At 35.1% G+C, this 15,219-nt stretch overlaps 1 protein-coding gene across 10 annotated transcripts in view; it reads left to right on the forward strand.

Annotated features, from left to right (window-relative positions):
* Nucleotides 1–15,219, forward strand: part of CCDC91 (coiled-coil domain containing 91) — a 114,906-nt gene that overhangs the window by 53,773 nt on the left and 45,914 nt on the right. For all 10 annotated transcript variants that reach the window (XR_014951911.1, XR_013339998.2, XM_021535088.4 and 7 more), the window contains one exon: nucleotides 7,740–7,847. Coding sequence is in view for 8 of the 10 variants with exons in the window: in XM_021535088.4 (XP_021390763.3) it covers nucleotides 7,740–7,847 (108 nt within the window). In the remaining 2 variants the exon portion in view is untranslated. The remainder of the gene's footprint in view (nucleotides 1–7,739; nucleotides 7,848–15,219) is intronic.

The following is a 15,219-nucleotide window of genomic DNA, read 5'->3' on the forward strand; positions in this document are numbered from 1 at the left end:
ATTTCCAATATTAATGATTTTGTGATAATAAGAAAGCCTTTTAATAATCTTGCTAGTAACTGGTAGTAGAGTTCTAACTAATATTGCAATCAGCTCTCTGTGGATGTCTGTCTCTATCAATATGACTTATACTAATTTCATTCTGAACCTGTTCAGAAAAATATTTCAAAGTTTCCATTCCTGAGAAAGCTGAAACATGGCCACTGGTGGTGTCCCACTTCTCCATGTCTCACTCACTTCACTTCTGGGGGAGAATTTTACTCCTCTTCCCTTAATTCTTTGAGGAACCCTTTGCGTTAGAAATTCTCAACAGGGAATTTTATTTGGAATGTGCACCTTTGGATGTGCCACTGAACATCAATGGCAGCATTTTTAGTTTCTGTTTTGTTCTAGATATGTGTAAAATATCTGTCTGTTCCTGTGTGGACTTACAATTGAAAAAGCTTGTGAGCTTTTGATAATTGCTGCACTTACATTTCCTTCTTTTTAGTTCTGAAAATATAAGAAAATTGTGAAATCCAGAAATTTTATGGTGTTGAATTAAAATTTTGAATGTTTTCAAGGTGTAATTATTCACCATTTTAATTGATTTGTGTGAACTAAAGGAGAACTCTGCATGAGCTATATTGGCCCTATGAAGGAATAATTTCTTCCTTTGTAGTTGGGTAAAGGGATACATTTATGTGCCATAATAATTTTTGAAAGCTGTTTTGCCAGTCAACAGCAGCTGGGTAGATCTGACCTGCCTTCTGGAAAATAAGTTTTATATTTATTGGTTTCAGTGATTTGGCACAAAAGATTAGGGAGTTAATTGAACCCTCTGTTTCTAAACAATGTTTATATTTAGTGTATTATTTCTCACAGAATGTTTATATTCAAGTTACATAAATCACTCTTTAATACCATGAAACCAAATTACAGAACAGATTTTGCCTCCACTGATGGTACGGTGTTACTTTTTTTCTTTAAAGTACATGGCAAAGGATTACAAGAAAGGTATTAAACAACCACCCAAAAAAATGCTTAGGTTTTTTTAAAAACCCTGATGAATAAGTCACCTCATGTTTGTAGACAGGGTTGATTGCAGTAATTTACTCAGAGCTTGGCATATCTGATATTATTTCTCATCAGAGTGTTCAAGTAACCACATGAGGCAACAGGAAGTCTTGTATGAGGTATGTCATGGTTCCATGGTATTAAAAGAGTGACTTTATGTAACTTGAATATAAACATTCTATGAGAAGTAATACACTAAATATAAGCATTGTTTAGAAACACAGGATTTCTCTACATGGATCTTTCACTAGTGTGGTATCCCTGGACAGACCAGGCACTCAAGTTTGAGGACAAAACCCCTCAATTCCTACTGCTGACTGGTCCTTCTTAATGTGGCAGCAGTGCTGAAAATGAAGCTTACACAAGTCAAACATTGAATGACCTATTTTCAAGGACCTGGATATACCAAAGCTTTTAGAATTAAATTCAGTTATCTTTGGAATGTTCACTTGCTGAATGTGTTGAGAAATCCATTAATAGAGACCATTAGATGCTATGTAACACAAACCCTTAAAAGCCTTGGCCATTGTTAAGTGTTTCACATTCTAATCTTCCTTATAACAAATCAACCATCCACAATACAGTCACAAAATTTATATTAAAAACCACAGGAAAGCAAATTAAAAATTAACTCAGTGTTCTGTGTAGGCCAAGTTTCCCCTCTTCATGTTAACCTAATTTTGTTTTATTTCTGTCTTTCATGTCATTGTTTTTTTAAACTTTTATCCCTGGTAATTAACCACGGTAAAGAAAAGTAAATGGAGATCTTGGAAGTTTTGCTTGTGGGATCACATCACATCTTAAGATATTTACCACAAGCAACATAAGAATTTCTCCTGTGCTTGTTTAGTCAAGCTTTTGTTCTGAAATTGTCACAGTTCTGTAAATAGATGAGTTAATAGATTTAATCTGTTTTATTTCTCATCCTGTGAAATATCCTCTAATGTAAGCTTTAAAGAATATGAGGTTACAGGCACATGTATTTATTTGATGGGTTTTATTTCCTTAGATTATTTTATGCAATTAATAGTGTTAAAAGACAACCTGCATGAATCAGATGTGTGTTCCCTTTATAGAAATGAACTACAAGGTGAAAAGTTCTTCCCAGCCCTTGCTGCAGTAAGAGTTTTGTCCATCAGTTTTCAGAGTAAGATGATGGGGTTTTTTCAGATTCTTAGAATGTAAGAACACACAGATTTTCAAAGCATGGAATATGTGGGAGCCATCTGATTTTCTTTCAAAAATATTTGTGCCAATAATACACCTCTGAACTGAAAGGTTACCCTCTAATAAACAAAGGAAATTTTGAAGGATTTCATTACAAAAGAAGTTAATCTAGAATCAGGATATCTTTTTTTAGACATGGTTTATCCCTAGTGAGGGAAAACTCTGAAATGTGGCCAGTTCTCAGCTCTTTTAAACATCAGCTTAGTTTATTAAGTTTCCAAGTTGACCTCCTGGCTCAGAAAGACCTGACACATGAATAAAAGGACAAATCCAAAATTGTTGCAAGGGCTTGTATTTCACTTCCAACTTCTATGCTTGTTCATGTGGAAGTCACTGTAGAGTTCAAGTGAGCCTAGAATATGAAACAATGTTATTTTTTCTTATGAAGAGGTGGTGGCTGGAAAAAGAGATTCCTTGGGATTTTACAGTATAAGAGTACTTCTGTACAATAGTGATGCTACCATGGAAGTCTCTACAGAATTCCAATACAAGCAAGGTACAATCAAGTCTCATACTTTCAGAGATCTGGCTATCAAAAGTATTTTATCATTGATTAAATGGTCTTTACATTTTGAAAGTAATTATAAAAATTGCAAGGAATCTCTCCCTTTCTAGTAAGGATGAATGTTGTATGTGCTTCTGACTATAGAATAATAAATCGAGTGTTAAATAGTATAAAAATTGGAAGATTAATAGAAGATTAAGAGTGAGTTTGCAGTTTGTTTCTGGCAGGAGTCTGAGAGAACATTGTTTTGTAGAAAATAATCCTTTACCCTCACATACCAGTAAAACTGAGCTATCTAGATAAACAGCATAGTATTCAAACTGTAAGCTGTTGATCCTTACTGGTATGGATCAACACAGTTTCAGCCACAAGCAGTGGAATATGCTTGTGGATATTCAACAAATATCCACAAATATTCAACAAATAAAATTCAATTTTTCTATCACTGCAAAAAATACATTACCCCTTTTTTTATTTAACTGCCCTTATTCCATAGCACCTAAGTGGATATGATTCATTTTCACTAAAAAGGCAAGCTCACCTGGAAATAGCCCAGTCATGAAAATCTGCAAAATCTGAAGTGGATAAGTTGAATTCTTTTGAAAAAGACATTTTCAGAAGTCTTCTAAATAGTTTTATTTGTATCATCTCTGCCTTAGCTAATAGCTGAATTATCTATTATAATAATAGCACAACTAGTAAAATACTGCATTTTATTGAGTTACTACATCTTTTCCATGGGTCAGGAAAGAATTTGCATTGTGTCCTCTGCTCTGTTTCATCATTCAGCAATTGGTTAATTGCATTTCACCCGTACATTAAGTAGTAGCAAGTTATTAAATGGTGGAGACTGGATGCTGAATTAGATTAATCATTGTCTAATGCTATAAAGCATAAAAATTCCAAAGTACTATTGCTGTATTTAATACAGTTCACATGTTTGAAGCAGTGTGGTAACTTCATTAGTAAATTTTATTTTAAAAAATTACTTGTTTTGGTCATCCTGACTCAGTAATTTTTAAGTAAAGAGGTGGTTTGGTGTACTGGCTTCCATTTAGCTACTTAAACAAGCCAGTGATGCTTGAGCAGGATATTCTTTTGGATTGACTTTGACTTTTGATGCAGTGCTTTTAAGAAGCATTCTAAAAGATAACCCAGCAACGCATACACCATGATTTGTTTTTCAAACTGATGTTACATATGAGCAGGTTTAACATTTTCACACAATGCTGTGCATCTGGAAGCTTGTGTTTTACATGGGTCAAAATTGCTTTTAATGTTTTTTTTTGCAGAAGAGATAGGAGAGAATAATGACCTCTGCTTTGTTTTTCCCATTGCCTTTATTCTCATTAGCTTTTTCCTAAAATAAAAAGAGGGAGTTAAAAGAAAGGGTTTTGGTAATTTGTTACTCTTAGGGAATTCAGGAAAAATTGGATAATGGTCTTATTTTGGCTATTTAATTCAAGAAGGTTTCTCATAAAGTCTAGCTCCTGGCCTTACAAAAAATTTTGTCTGGGCAAGTAGCTGTGGTTTCTGTTGCCATTAAAATGAACACATAATGCACTGGGGCTGTGCAAGTAGGTTTGTATTAAAAATAGGCTGGGGTGTCCACTTTTGGCAAAAGCGTAGTTACTGCACTTTTGTCTTTTTAAGTATGAGGAGAAATTTTAGAGATAATCGGGTACTCAGTATATAACACACTGTAGAAATACAGGATGAAGTGTTGTGATCATTTTTGGTTTTAAGCTTTTCTTCTTATATTGGGCCCAGTGCAATTTTTCAGTCCGTGATGTGTGTGCAGGAATGCAATTCTCCAGGATTCCCACCACACCGATAGTGTGCTGTCAGTTTCAGGACTACATACTTTGACCAGTGCTAAGATATGTAATAGATGTGTATTCCCTTAAGAACCTCCCAGGGTTATCATGGATCTTTTTATGATATTTGAATTTACTTTTAGCTCAAGGTCTTCTAAAATTATTTCAATGTATGAAAGTTAAAGCTAAGGTTAGTTCTTTATCTGAGCTCAAACAGGGGTTCAGACTAATTTACTTAGTTTACCTAGTTTAATTTAAGAGTGTTTTGTGTAGTCATTTAGATGTGTGAAGATTTTTATAATGGTTTGAGGAAATAACATTTTTTCTGTGATTTTTATAATGCATCATGTATCAAACTATCATGAAGACTCTACAGAGAACGTAAGGGGGTTTCATTCTCTTTGTTCTGTCAGAAGCCACCATGATATTTTTGTTATTGAAAGAAAAGCAGTATCAATTTTCTGACAGTTTGAGTTAGCAGAGAGATCAGAAAGTGGGGAAGAAGCCAAGGTTGGATGGGGCTCTGGGCCACCTGGTCTGGTAGAAGGTGTCCCTGCCTATAGTAGGGAGTTGGAGCTACATGATCTTTAAATTTCCTTCCAACCTTAAAATCCTATGATCCTGTGATTCTATGATAACCCTTCCCAACCAGTGTCAAGGAAGTTCATTGCAAAATATATAGAAGGAAAAATTAATTAGCAAGAGTACTCATATTGAAATCCTACCCTTGACTTCATGCAAGAGGTGCCATTGGCTACATTCTGCTGTAACCTTACTTGAAATTATTCCATTAAAAGGAGACTGCTTCAAGAATGCCAGCTTGGTATTAGGTCATTTGCTGTAGATTTATGGAATGTCAGCCCAGCAGCATAATTAATAGCTCCTCCTTAACTAATTAAGGAAGAAAGTGGTGTTTCAGCAGTGATAAGAGTATTTGCCCAGTATAGCAATTAATCAAAAGTCTTTTAGTGTGATTGTAACTATAAGATTAGAGATACTGATTATCAACTAGCCAAATGTGTGTTTCAGTTTAGCAAATGAGCTAATTGGTAAACATTTTTTCTTTAAATTATTAAATTTGAGTAGTTGATTATCTTGAAATTTGCCAGAGATTTGGATAGGTATCACACATCTGTGCTGTATTTACCATTGAGAAACCTGTAGGGAGATTTTTCTCTTTCTCCTCACTTGACCAACTAGTGGAAGAGTCAAATACAGCATCAACGCTGTGGTACTATTTAAACTGAGTTAATAGTGAGTACAACAGAAAAGGAAGACTTTTGTTTCTGAACATGGAATTTTATGTATTTTCTAAAGATAAATAGTATTAAAAAGTTAATTTAAAAAATTTAACAGCCTCTACATGCCATGCAATGAATAATAATTATTCCATTGAAAACTGAAAGTTCTTTATACAATTTAATAGGATTTTAGAAGTTGCCAGTGAAGTCTGCACAGCAAAGTGCATAAAGTGACTCAACCCTTGGCATGAGCAAGAAACTGTCTGAGAAATGCCATGGCAGCCTAATGACCATTCTGTTACTGTGTTCCCTAAGAATGGAATTATTCTGTTTTCTTTTGTAGTGGTTACATGAAACATTCCTTGCTACAATAATTTAGGTAAAAGAAAGAACCCAAATCCCAAGGTCCAGGCTTAACTTTTGCCAGTGATATGTGGCTATTTCTAATTTATGCAGAGTATAAAGATTCATGTACAGAGGTTACACTTCTTTGAGCGTTCAGTTTTTCTGAGTGCTCAAATTTCTATGAATGAAAGAACTTAATTTAGTTAGAAATAAATTGGCTTTTTTGAAAGTAAACTTACAGTTCGCTAAATATGTTGCAAACACCAATAAATGCATTCTTACAGTTTGATTAAGCACAAGTTTTAACCTTTTTAATCACTGAACTTGTGCTGAGAACTGCTACCATGGTACATTACTGAAGAACAGCAATTTTGGCATAAAAGGATAGTTAGTGGAAAGTTTGGAAAGGTAATTGAAAACTTGTCAGGAGATTTTATCTTTTTTAGACATTCTTAGGGGTTTTTTAAAGTATTCGAAATTTTATTTGATGTGTGTGTTATGTTCCATGAAGTAAATGCATCTCTAAAATAAAGACTGTTTGAAAGATGGGGATTTTTTTTTCCTTTGTCTGCATTTGGGCCAGAGGTCTGTTTTCTGTAAAAGTCATGTCTGTTTTAACTTACCCAGTCATTTTGACTAATTCAGTATATTGATTACTAGTTAAGAATAGTTTGGTGTACTGTGTATAAATAGCCTGATGAATATTTGGAAAGTGGCAAAAAGATTTTATCAGGGAAAAAGATTTAAATCACATGAGCCAGGTTAATGTTTAGCTCCCATCACTGTTTAGGGAAACCTGAGCATAATTCTCCAAATCATAATTTGGTTTTTCATGTATCTTCAGTTTTTTTTTTTCCCTTTCTGCATTCAGGTGCTGAAGGTTTTGCAGGGCTCAGCCAAGCATGTTTGAGTTCAGAAGTGTGCACAAACATGTGCTCACACACTCACAGCTCCTGCTCCCATCAGCTGTTTGTTACTGCCTGGGTACTTTGGCTTTCCACACTTTGCCTTCCACTGCTTCACATTCAAGTGTGAACATCCTGGGGGGGCATTCTTTTATGTTTTATGTTACTCAGAATTTCCATCTGCTTTTACTTGACTTGTGGTTGTGAAGATCATGCTTGGCCCATGGGATCTTACACAGTGGCGAGAGGATTTGGAGTTTTGTCAGCCAGTGAAATATGTCTGCCTTTTTCTTTTTCTTTTTGGTTTTTTTTTTTTTTTCCTTCTCTTCAGCAGCTTTCATATGCTCCTCTTCTTGTGTGGTCCCACTAAAATGAATATATTTAACAGAAATACTTTCCCTCTCTATCTTCTGTGTGCTGCTGTCTTTTAGGCAGACTGTATAAGAAATCTGAGATACAAAAAATGTTAGTCATGACTGAAAACAAGGTAGTATTACATAGAAAGGTACTTTAATCCTTGCACATTCCAATTTATAACAGCATTCCACATTCTGGTTATAGATGAGTCTTAGTGGATCTGCAATTACCAATAAACATCCCACTTATATATTTGTTGAGTATTTTGTGCCTTTTTTTTTTGCAGGCACTGCTACAGTCTACAGTTCAGCAGCAAGAGGCAGCTATTGAAAAGCAGTATATATTAACCATTGAAAAGCATTCTCACAAATGTGAAGAGCTCCTTGATGCTCAGGTATGGATGTGCACATGCAAGAATTTCCATAATTTTCTTTTAGTGTCAACTTTTTCCTGTTTAAAAAAAAATATTAACACGTATGATCCCCAAAGAAAATGATCCATCTCTCACCTTGTTTCCTCAGTGTGCCACTAAACACAAGTATTTTAAAATGCGAAATAAATAAGGACTCTTCATCCATTTGGATCAAAAATGTTCTATAGCACTGGAGCCTGCTTGGAACAGATACAAGGAGAGTGTAGCACTGAGGAAAAAGAGCAACTTAATACTTACTTCTTAGCAGCTGCCATTTTCTGTGGTCTTGGAGAAACCATTCAATTAATTTTCAGTTTGCGGTTAAATGCAAGATTTGATTATGTGAGATTTGCATGAGTTCTTGGTCCAAATTTTGAGATGGTTCTTAGATGGTAGATGAAAATGTGTTGTCCACACCTATTTTTATTTTGTAGAAATCTTACCTAAAAATAAAAAGCTATGAGGGGTTATATAATATCTGGAAATACATATATGCATTAATGGCCTAAATTGGCTCATTTGGCATGACTTGAGTAAAAGCACACTGCACAGCAAGTATTTGAGATCAGAGCAATTAGTGATGAGTCTCTGAACAGTGTCAACCTGGTTTGTTATCAGTAAGATCTGAAGTGCAGGTCTTAAATCAAAGTAATAATAACCATGAGCAAGGGAGTTTAAAACCCAAGAAGTTAATTTGTTAATAGCCCCCTGGAGTCGCTTATATTGCAACTAAGTTACCTTTTAAGTAGTGTTAGCAACAATTCTGCAAAAAATACCGAGGATATTTCTTTAAATTTTTGTGGCGTATCTTAGTCCTAAATACATTGAAAGTCGCCCTTGAAAGACTCCACCATTTCCAGAAGTGTTTTAGCACTATTTGACTGTTCTAACCATATCAATTAACACCTAGTGCAAATGGGTATTAAATATATAAGAATCTGTGTAAACAGTGTGAAGGACAAATGTCATAATGTGGAGAAATTGATTGCATCATGAGTGAGGTTATTGCACCAAATTGCAGTTATTTAATACTTGCTATTAAGCTCTGTCTAACACAAAGTAAAAATAAATTTTTTTAAAAAATGGTTTGCGTTTCTGAAATGAGCACATCATTTGCTAACTTGATATCATTTTCTGAATCTTAAAAAGGAATGAACCTCATGAGATACAGAAATGTCACAGGAAGATTTTTTGAGATTTTTCTTACAGACTGAGCAATAACTTTCACCTGTGATCAGTCAGATTTGCATCAAAACCCCAAAAATGGGGAAGAAGTGTGGAAACGTGTTGAAGAGGTGCAGATTTACCTGGGGAGAATCCAACAATGTAAAAAACTGTTCTTCTTCATAGTACAGGGAGTGGTTACAACAAAACACAGTGCCCAGTTCACATCATGTCTGCATTTAACACCCCTTTGGATCCCAGAAAAAGTGTGTATTTCGTTCACTAACTTCAAGTCATTTCTCATTCAATAAAATCGAGGTTTTTCACCTCTAATTGTAATGTAACACTGAGATTTTGAAGCCTAAACAAATAGACAAGTGTGGGTGCTTGTGGTTGAGCTATCAGGTTTAATTAAATATGATTTATACTGGCAGATTTTATTCACTCATAAAATTTTGTTGAATGATCTGAGAAGTGGGTGGTATGTTTTTTATTCTTTTTGAACATATCTATTCTTAAATGTATGTTTTCATGTTTATTTTCACACTTCTTTTTCTTCAAATGATTTTATGTGCTAGCAACTGAGTTTGATGAAATTACGGCTGATATTTATACACAGATTTCATTGCTGTTTTATGTTATTGGATTGTAGATGCATAGCCACATTTACATGGAGATTTATGAGTGTTTGTATCACTGTAAAGAATTTTTTTTGGTGCAGCAGTAACAAGTATACACACAACACAGAAATTGCTTCCCTTTTTTGTTACCTTCTAATATTCTTGCCTTACAAGCAGTATTTTGCCTTCAAAGTTTTAAGCCTGTGTAAAATTGTCAAACCATACAGATTTTGTGATCATTTGCCATTCCTTTTAAATTTTCTGCTGTTTTATTTCCAGTTCCACACAAACAAGATTATCTCATGATAACTCCTTTGTCATGTCTTCTACTTACTCTCGTTTCTCCTCTAAATTCCCATGCCCCTTCTTCACAAAAGTGTCTTTGAGATGGAGGAAAAGCTGTTTTTCTCTTTTTGTCTTTGACCTTTTGTTAGACTTTATTGAAGTTTCTGATTTTGAAGCTTAATTATATTAGGTGGAGGTGCAGGTGAAAATCCTGTCCAGAGAGGCGCTATTCTGCTGATAATGTTCAGTGTACAAGGTTGTGTTTTCCAGGATGGGGAAAGAAGTGAAAGACCTCATTGCATGGTCCTATCCCAGTTTCCAGCTGGAAAAATACCTGCAGTTAATATTTGATCATTATGTGTCAGGCTTGTCAGCAAAATGTCTCTCTAGCATCTTGGGTGATGATCACTGGAATGGTTCCTTCCCAGGTGACAGCCTCTAGGGCTGCTGATTCTCCCAAGGAAATACACTCCCATATCCAAAGTGGTGAGGGAAGCAGGGGAGGAGGAGATTCTGCCCCTCTGCCCCGCTCTGCTGAGACCCCCCTGCAGAGCTGCCTCCAGCCTCAGGGCCAGCGCAGCAAGGACAGGGAGCTGCTGGAGCCAGGCCAGAGCAGGGACACCAGGGGGATCAGAGGGATGGAGCAGCTCTGCTGGGAGGAAGGGCTGAGGAAATTGGGATTGTTCAGCCTGGACAAGACAAGGCTTTGGGATGACGTCAGTGTGGCCTTCTAGCACCTGAAGGGAGCCCACAGGAAAGATGGAGAGACTCAACACGGGCCTGGAGTGACAGGAATGGCTTTGCACTGACAGAGAGAATGTTTAGGCTGGGTATCAGGAAGAAATTCTTCCCTGTGAGGGTGCTGAGGCCCTGGCACAGGGCGCCCAGAGAAGCTGTGGCTGCCCCATCCCTGGCAGTGTCCAAGGCCAGGTTGGACGGGACTTGGAGCAACCTGGGACAGTGGAAGGTGTCCCTGCCCATGGAAGGGGGTTTGGAACCTGATGACGTCCAAGGTCCCTTCCAACCCAGGCCATTCTGTGATTCCAATATTTCACAAAGCAAACCAGGCTTTGGTTTGCCACATTCTTGTGGCACATTCAGGGACACCAGTGTCGTGGTGTCCTCCATCAATGAACAGGACAAAGAGAACTCTTTTTCTCTGTGCCAGAAATCACTCATGTCATATACTGAATATTTAGGAAAGCTATGCTTGTCAGTTTTACTTTATTAGAGTCTGATGATATCAGAAAATGCCAAGAGAAAACATATCAGTTCTTTACAAGTTGGAAAATCACAAATTTCATCCTCATCTTTTTCTAAGATGCAAACCTTTGACGCCTTCTGAAAAGGAACATCAGACGTGGTCTTGTGATTTTACTCATGTCCTGTGTGAAAATACATGGTGAAAAACAATCAACAAATTTTTGAACAGATTTTTTTTTAATACTCAGAAATTTGTCATACTATTCAATCAAAGCAGATGGTGTTAAAATGTGTCTATAGCAAGGTACAATTTTTATTCTTGCTGAAATAGTCAATTATATGTGTATGAAAATATCACATATAAATATCTACAGCAGTTATTTTTCATGATGGTTTTATGTGTCTGAAACATGTCTCACATTTCTAGATGCAGCAGCATTTAAAACAACTAGAGTTACCTCCACATCTTTAATGTTTTTGCCACTCTGTCATGATGTTGGTTGTCATTTGTATGATAAATAGCAGTTCAAAATCTCTTGCATGAAATTTTTTGTCTCTTTGAGACTCTCTCAGAGAAGTGCTGGTTTATCTTCAATAGGAAAACAACTGATCAGTCAGAATAAAAATTCCACTGGCTAGAATCTTTTAAAGCTTAGGATGCTTTCAAGAACAGCCTGTGGACAAGCAGGAAACTGGTGTGACAATAGTCACGAACTGCTGGAATATGAATATCTTATCTTCTCTAGTATTTGGATGGTTCATTTTCATGTTTTGCATAATCTTTTATAAAAGTACCAGTATGTCTCCTAACAACTCCTAGAATGTAGAATGTAAGAAGTACTATTCTTTTACAGCAATTGTTTGTATGCCAGGGAAAATATTTACTTCAATTGGAAACTCAGTTTCATAGGAGATAATAATTTTCTTAGAATATAATTTCAGAATATAATTTTCTTTGATTCCAAATAATTGCTTTTATAACTACTCAAAATGTGCTTCATGCTTCTCTAATAATTGTTTTTTTATTAACTTTGATTATGTTTTTCTTCTCTTGAAAGAGGCTCTGTGTTTTTCCCATCTGATGGTGGTAATTATTAAATTTTTTAAATGCCTGATCTTGAAGGGGCTATATGCAAACTAGATTCTGAGAATCTTGTGAATATTTGCATTTTTAGGAGACATTGGCCAAATTTTTTGCAATGAGAGTAGTAATGCTGAAGACTAGCAGACTGAAAATACTAACACTGCAGTGGGCATAACTTTTCTGGTTCAATAATTCCAACTATGATAGGTTTGGAAATTACTTAGAGTACTTACCTTGTCGCCTTCTTTGAGCATTTCCTCTCAATTCCCAGAAATCTTGTCATTTGCTGCTGCAGAAATATTTGTTTATTCATTCTCTTCAAAACCAAGTACTTCTAATCAGTCTTTCCTGTTACATTTTCATGTAATTCACCTTCACATAATTAATCTAGTTGTGCATTTTTAGATCTGTTACTCTTTTGCGAAGAGTGAAGTTTCACTTTCTTGGAATTTAAAGGAGCAAAAAACAAGGATTGATTAAAATCCTGTGACAAATTTGAGAAATGAATTTCTGAATTCCTGGTACCTCCTTGATTGCCATGTATATAGACAGAATCAAAATGAAAAGAGCAAGAATCAGCTTTTCCTTTGCTGGCATGGCTTTTTGTTTGTTTGCCTTTTTTTTTTTTTTCTAAATTCTGAAAATTTTTTTCAGGATTTCTCCTGCTTGAGCAGGGAAGTGGGACCAGATGACCCACTATGATCTCTTCCAGCTTGACCCATTCTGTGATTCTGTCGTTCCATGAAAAGAAAAAGAAAAAAAACAGTTGGTACTGGTTTTTTTTGTTTTGTTTTTTTTTTTTAATATAAACCCTTACCAGAGTTTACTGACTCAATTTCAATATACCCACTCTCACATGCCAGTTGGAGGTTAATTTTGCAATACCTTTGCAATGTTAATTCAGCCATGATACTTTTACCGTCTCCACCAAAAATCTTATTTTGAAATTACATTTGCTTCCTTGAATTTGTCAAATGGCGCTTGAAAGTAGGTCTGTAGAGTGATTATTTTTTACTTTCTCTCTTTTGCTTATATAACTTGTTATCTTTAAACATTCACTACTTGTTAGGAATTTAGGCCCTCAACTCTTGTTGATACTCTGAACAGCTAAGCAATACAGAATGATTTTTCTCCTCAGTTATTTTTCTGTCATCTGTAGTTTAAAAAAAATGGGTTTGTTCTGTTTTGCTGTCTTCCATTATTGAATATTTTGCTGTTTACATTGATCATATTTTAGGAGTTAATTTCCTTTATTTCTTCCTGATAAATGAAGCAATTTATGAAGAACTCATATGGGAAATGAATTAGATCACAAACTAGAAGAAGTAATTGATAATTTTTTATTATTGTCACATTTTTATGAAATTGCTTATCTCTGTATCCCCAGGAGCTTGAAGTGTGTAGGGCTTTTAATCATCTCTACTACTATGTATGCTTTCCAAGAAAAATATTTTCATTATTAGATGTCTTCATATATCTTCCTACTTATTTATAAAAACAATGAAGTACTTATGCAGCAAAATGTTTTGAACCTAATTTCATCCTCTGATATAGCTCAAATGATACAGTTTGTGCACTCACTGTATGCTGCTGAGGGGAACTCCGAGTACAAACCTATCCTTGGTTATTTTATTACAGCTATTACACTTTTTCTTTTCATTTACATTGTTTTAGCTTTTCTCATGTAATAATGTTTTGCTGTTTCCTGAGCTTGGAAAAGCTCTGCTGCTTTGTTAGACACTTGGCTCTCAAACTGGCAAAAATATACAGTTCAACCATGCAGTAATAATTTGAGGAAGTGGAAATATGTACCAGATGTTGGAATTCTCCTGATAGATTTTCCACCTTGCATTGCCAAACACTTGAGATGCCACAGATAGTGAGGACAGTGTAAGAAACCAGTTACAATTACCAGTCCTTATAATTTGACTTAGGCAGAGCTTAGCAGTGCTGAAGAAAAGGTGCAGTATGAAAGAAAATGCTGTTAAATGTAGACAACCTTATTTAAAGGAGCAGAAAACCATTACTAGTATTTTAATAAGGTTGCCTTTTTCCTCAGGATAATATTTTGAATAGGCTGTAGAAATGGGAATATTTTGATAACATTACAAATTCATGACGTATTTTTATTACATCACCTTCCTCTCCCATAGATAATAATGTTTCCCATAACCTGTATTATTTCTTCCTACTGTTAGATCCCTTAATTAGAGACAGAAATAAAAGTAGAACTTAGTGAGCTAATGTTTCTTTTAAAATAAGTGAACAGATTTGAAGTGTTGAATTCTTAAGAAGCCTCATCTAGTGTTTTATTTTCCATGCTGTGAATGAAGTGCTGAAACATTTACAAAATATTCCTGAAGATAATTTTCCTCAAGTCTTGAGGGAGAAGGATGGTTCTATGTCCATATATTGTGAAGGTACAAAAAAACCCCAGTATTGCAGATGACATTAATTTGTTTTTCTCTATTAAACAATTAACTACAATGAAGTTTCATTAGATTAAAAAATTGAGAAGATACTTGTTAAAAAGAAAACTGGTCTTTCACTAAGGGTGAATTGGACATATGAATGTCTCAATATACTGGTTTTGGTAATGATGGCATTTAAAGAAGTTTCTAAATATCATTTCTTTAGTGTATGATAGTTGTTTCCTGAGATGAAAGATCTGTGGAAGAGGAAAACACCAATAACTTGTTGCAGTGATACATCAATTAATGCAAGGCCTCTTTTTCCTGTTTTGTTTTAGGATAGTCATATTGACTTTGCTTGTTCCGTGATATTCTTTGCAATTTAATTTTTGGATTATTACCTAACTGACTACTTTTACATAAGGTATGAATAGCAGCTGACAAAATTAATTAATCCCTGCCAAATTTGGTGATCCTTGCATGATGATTTATTCAATATTGAGAAGGAACCAATCTGCAGAAACATAAATTGGATGTCCATTACTATAGCAAAAAATAATACACTTTTAATTATGGATGAAATCCTG

This window comes from Lonchura striata, chromosome 1A (assembly GCF_050655825.1).
Source record: "Lonchura striata isolate lonStrDom1 chromosome 1A, ASM5065582v1, whole genome shotgun sequence".
NCBI classification, from domain to species: domain Eukaryota; kingdom Metazoa; phylum Chordata; class Aves; order Passeriformes; family Estrildidae; genus Lonchura; species Lonchura striata.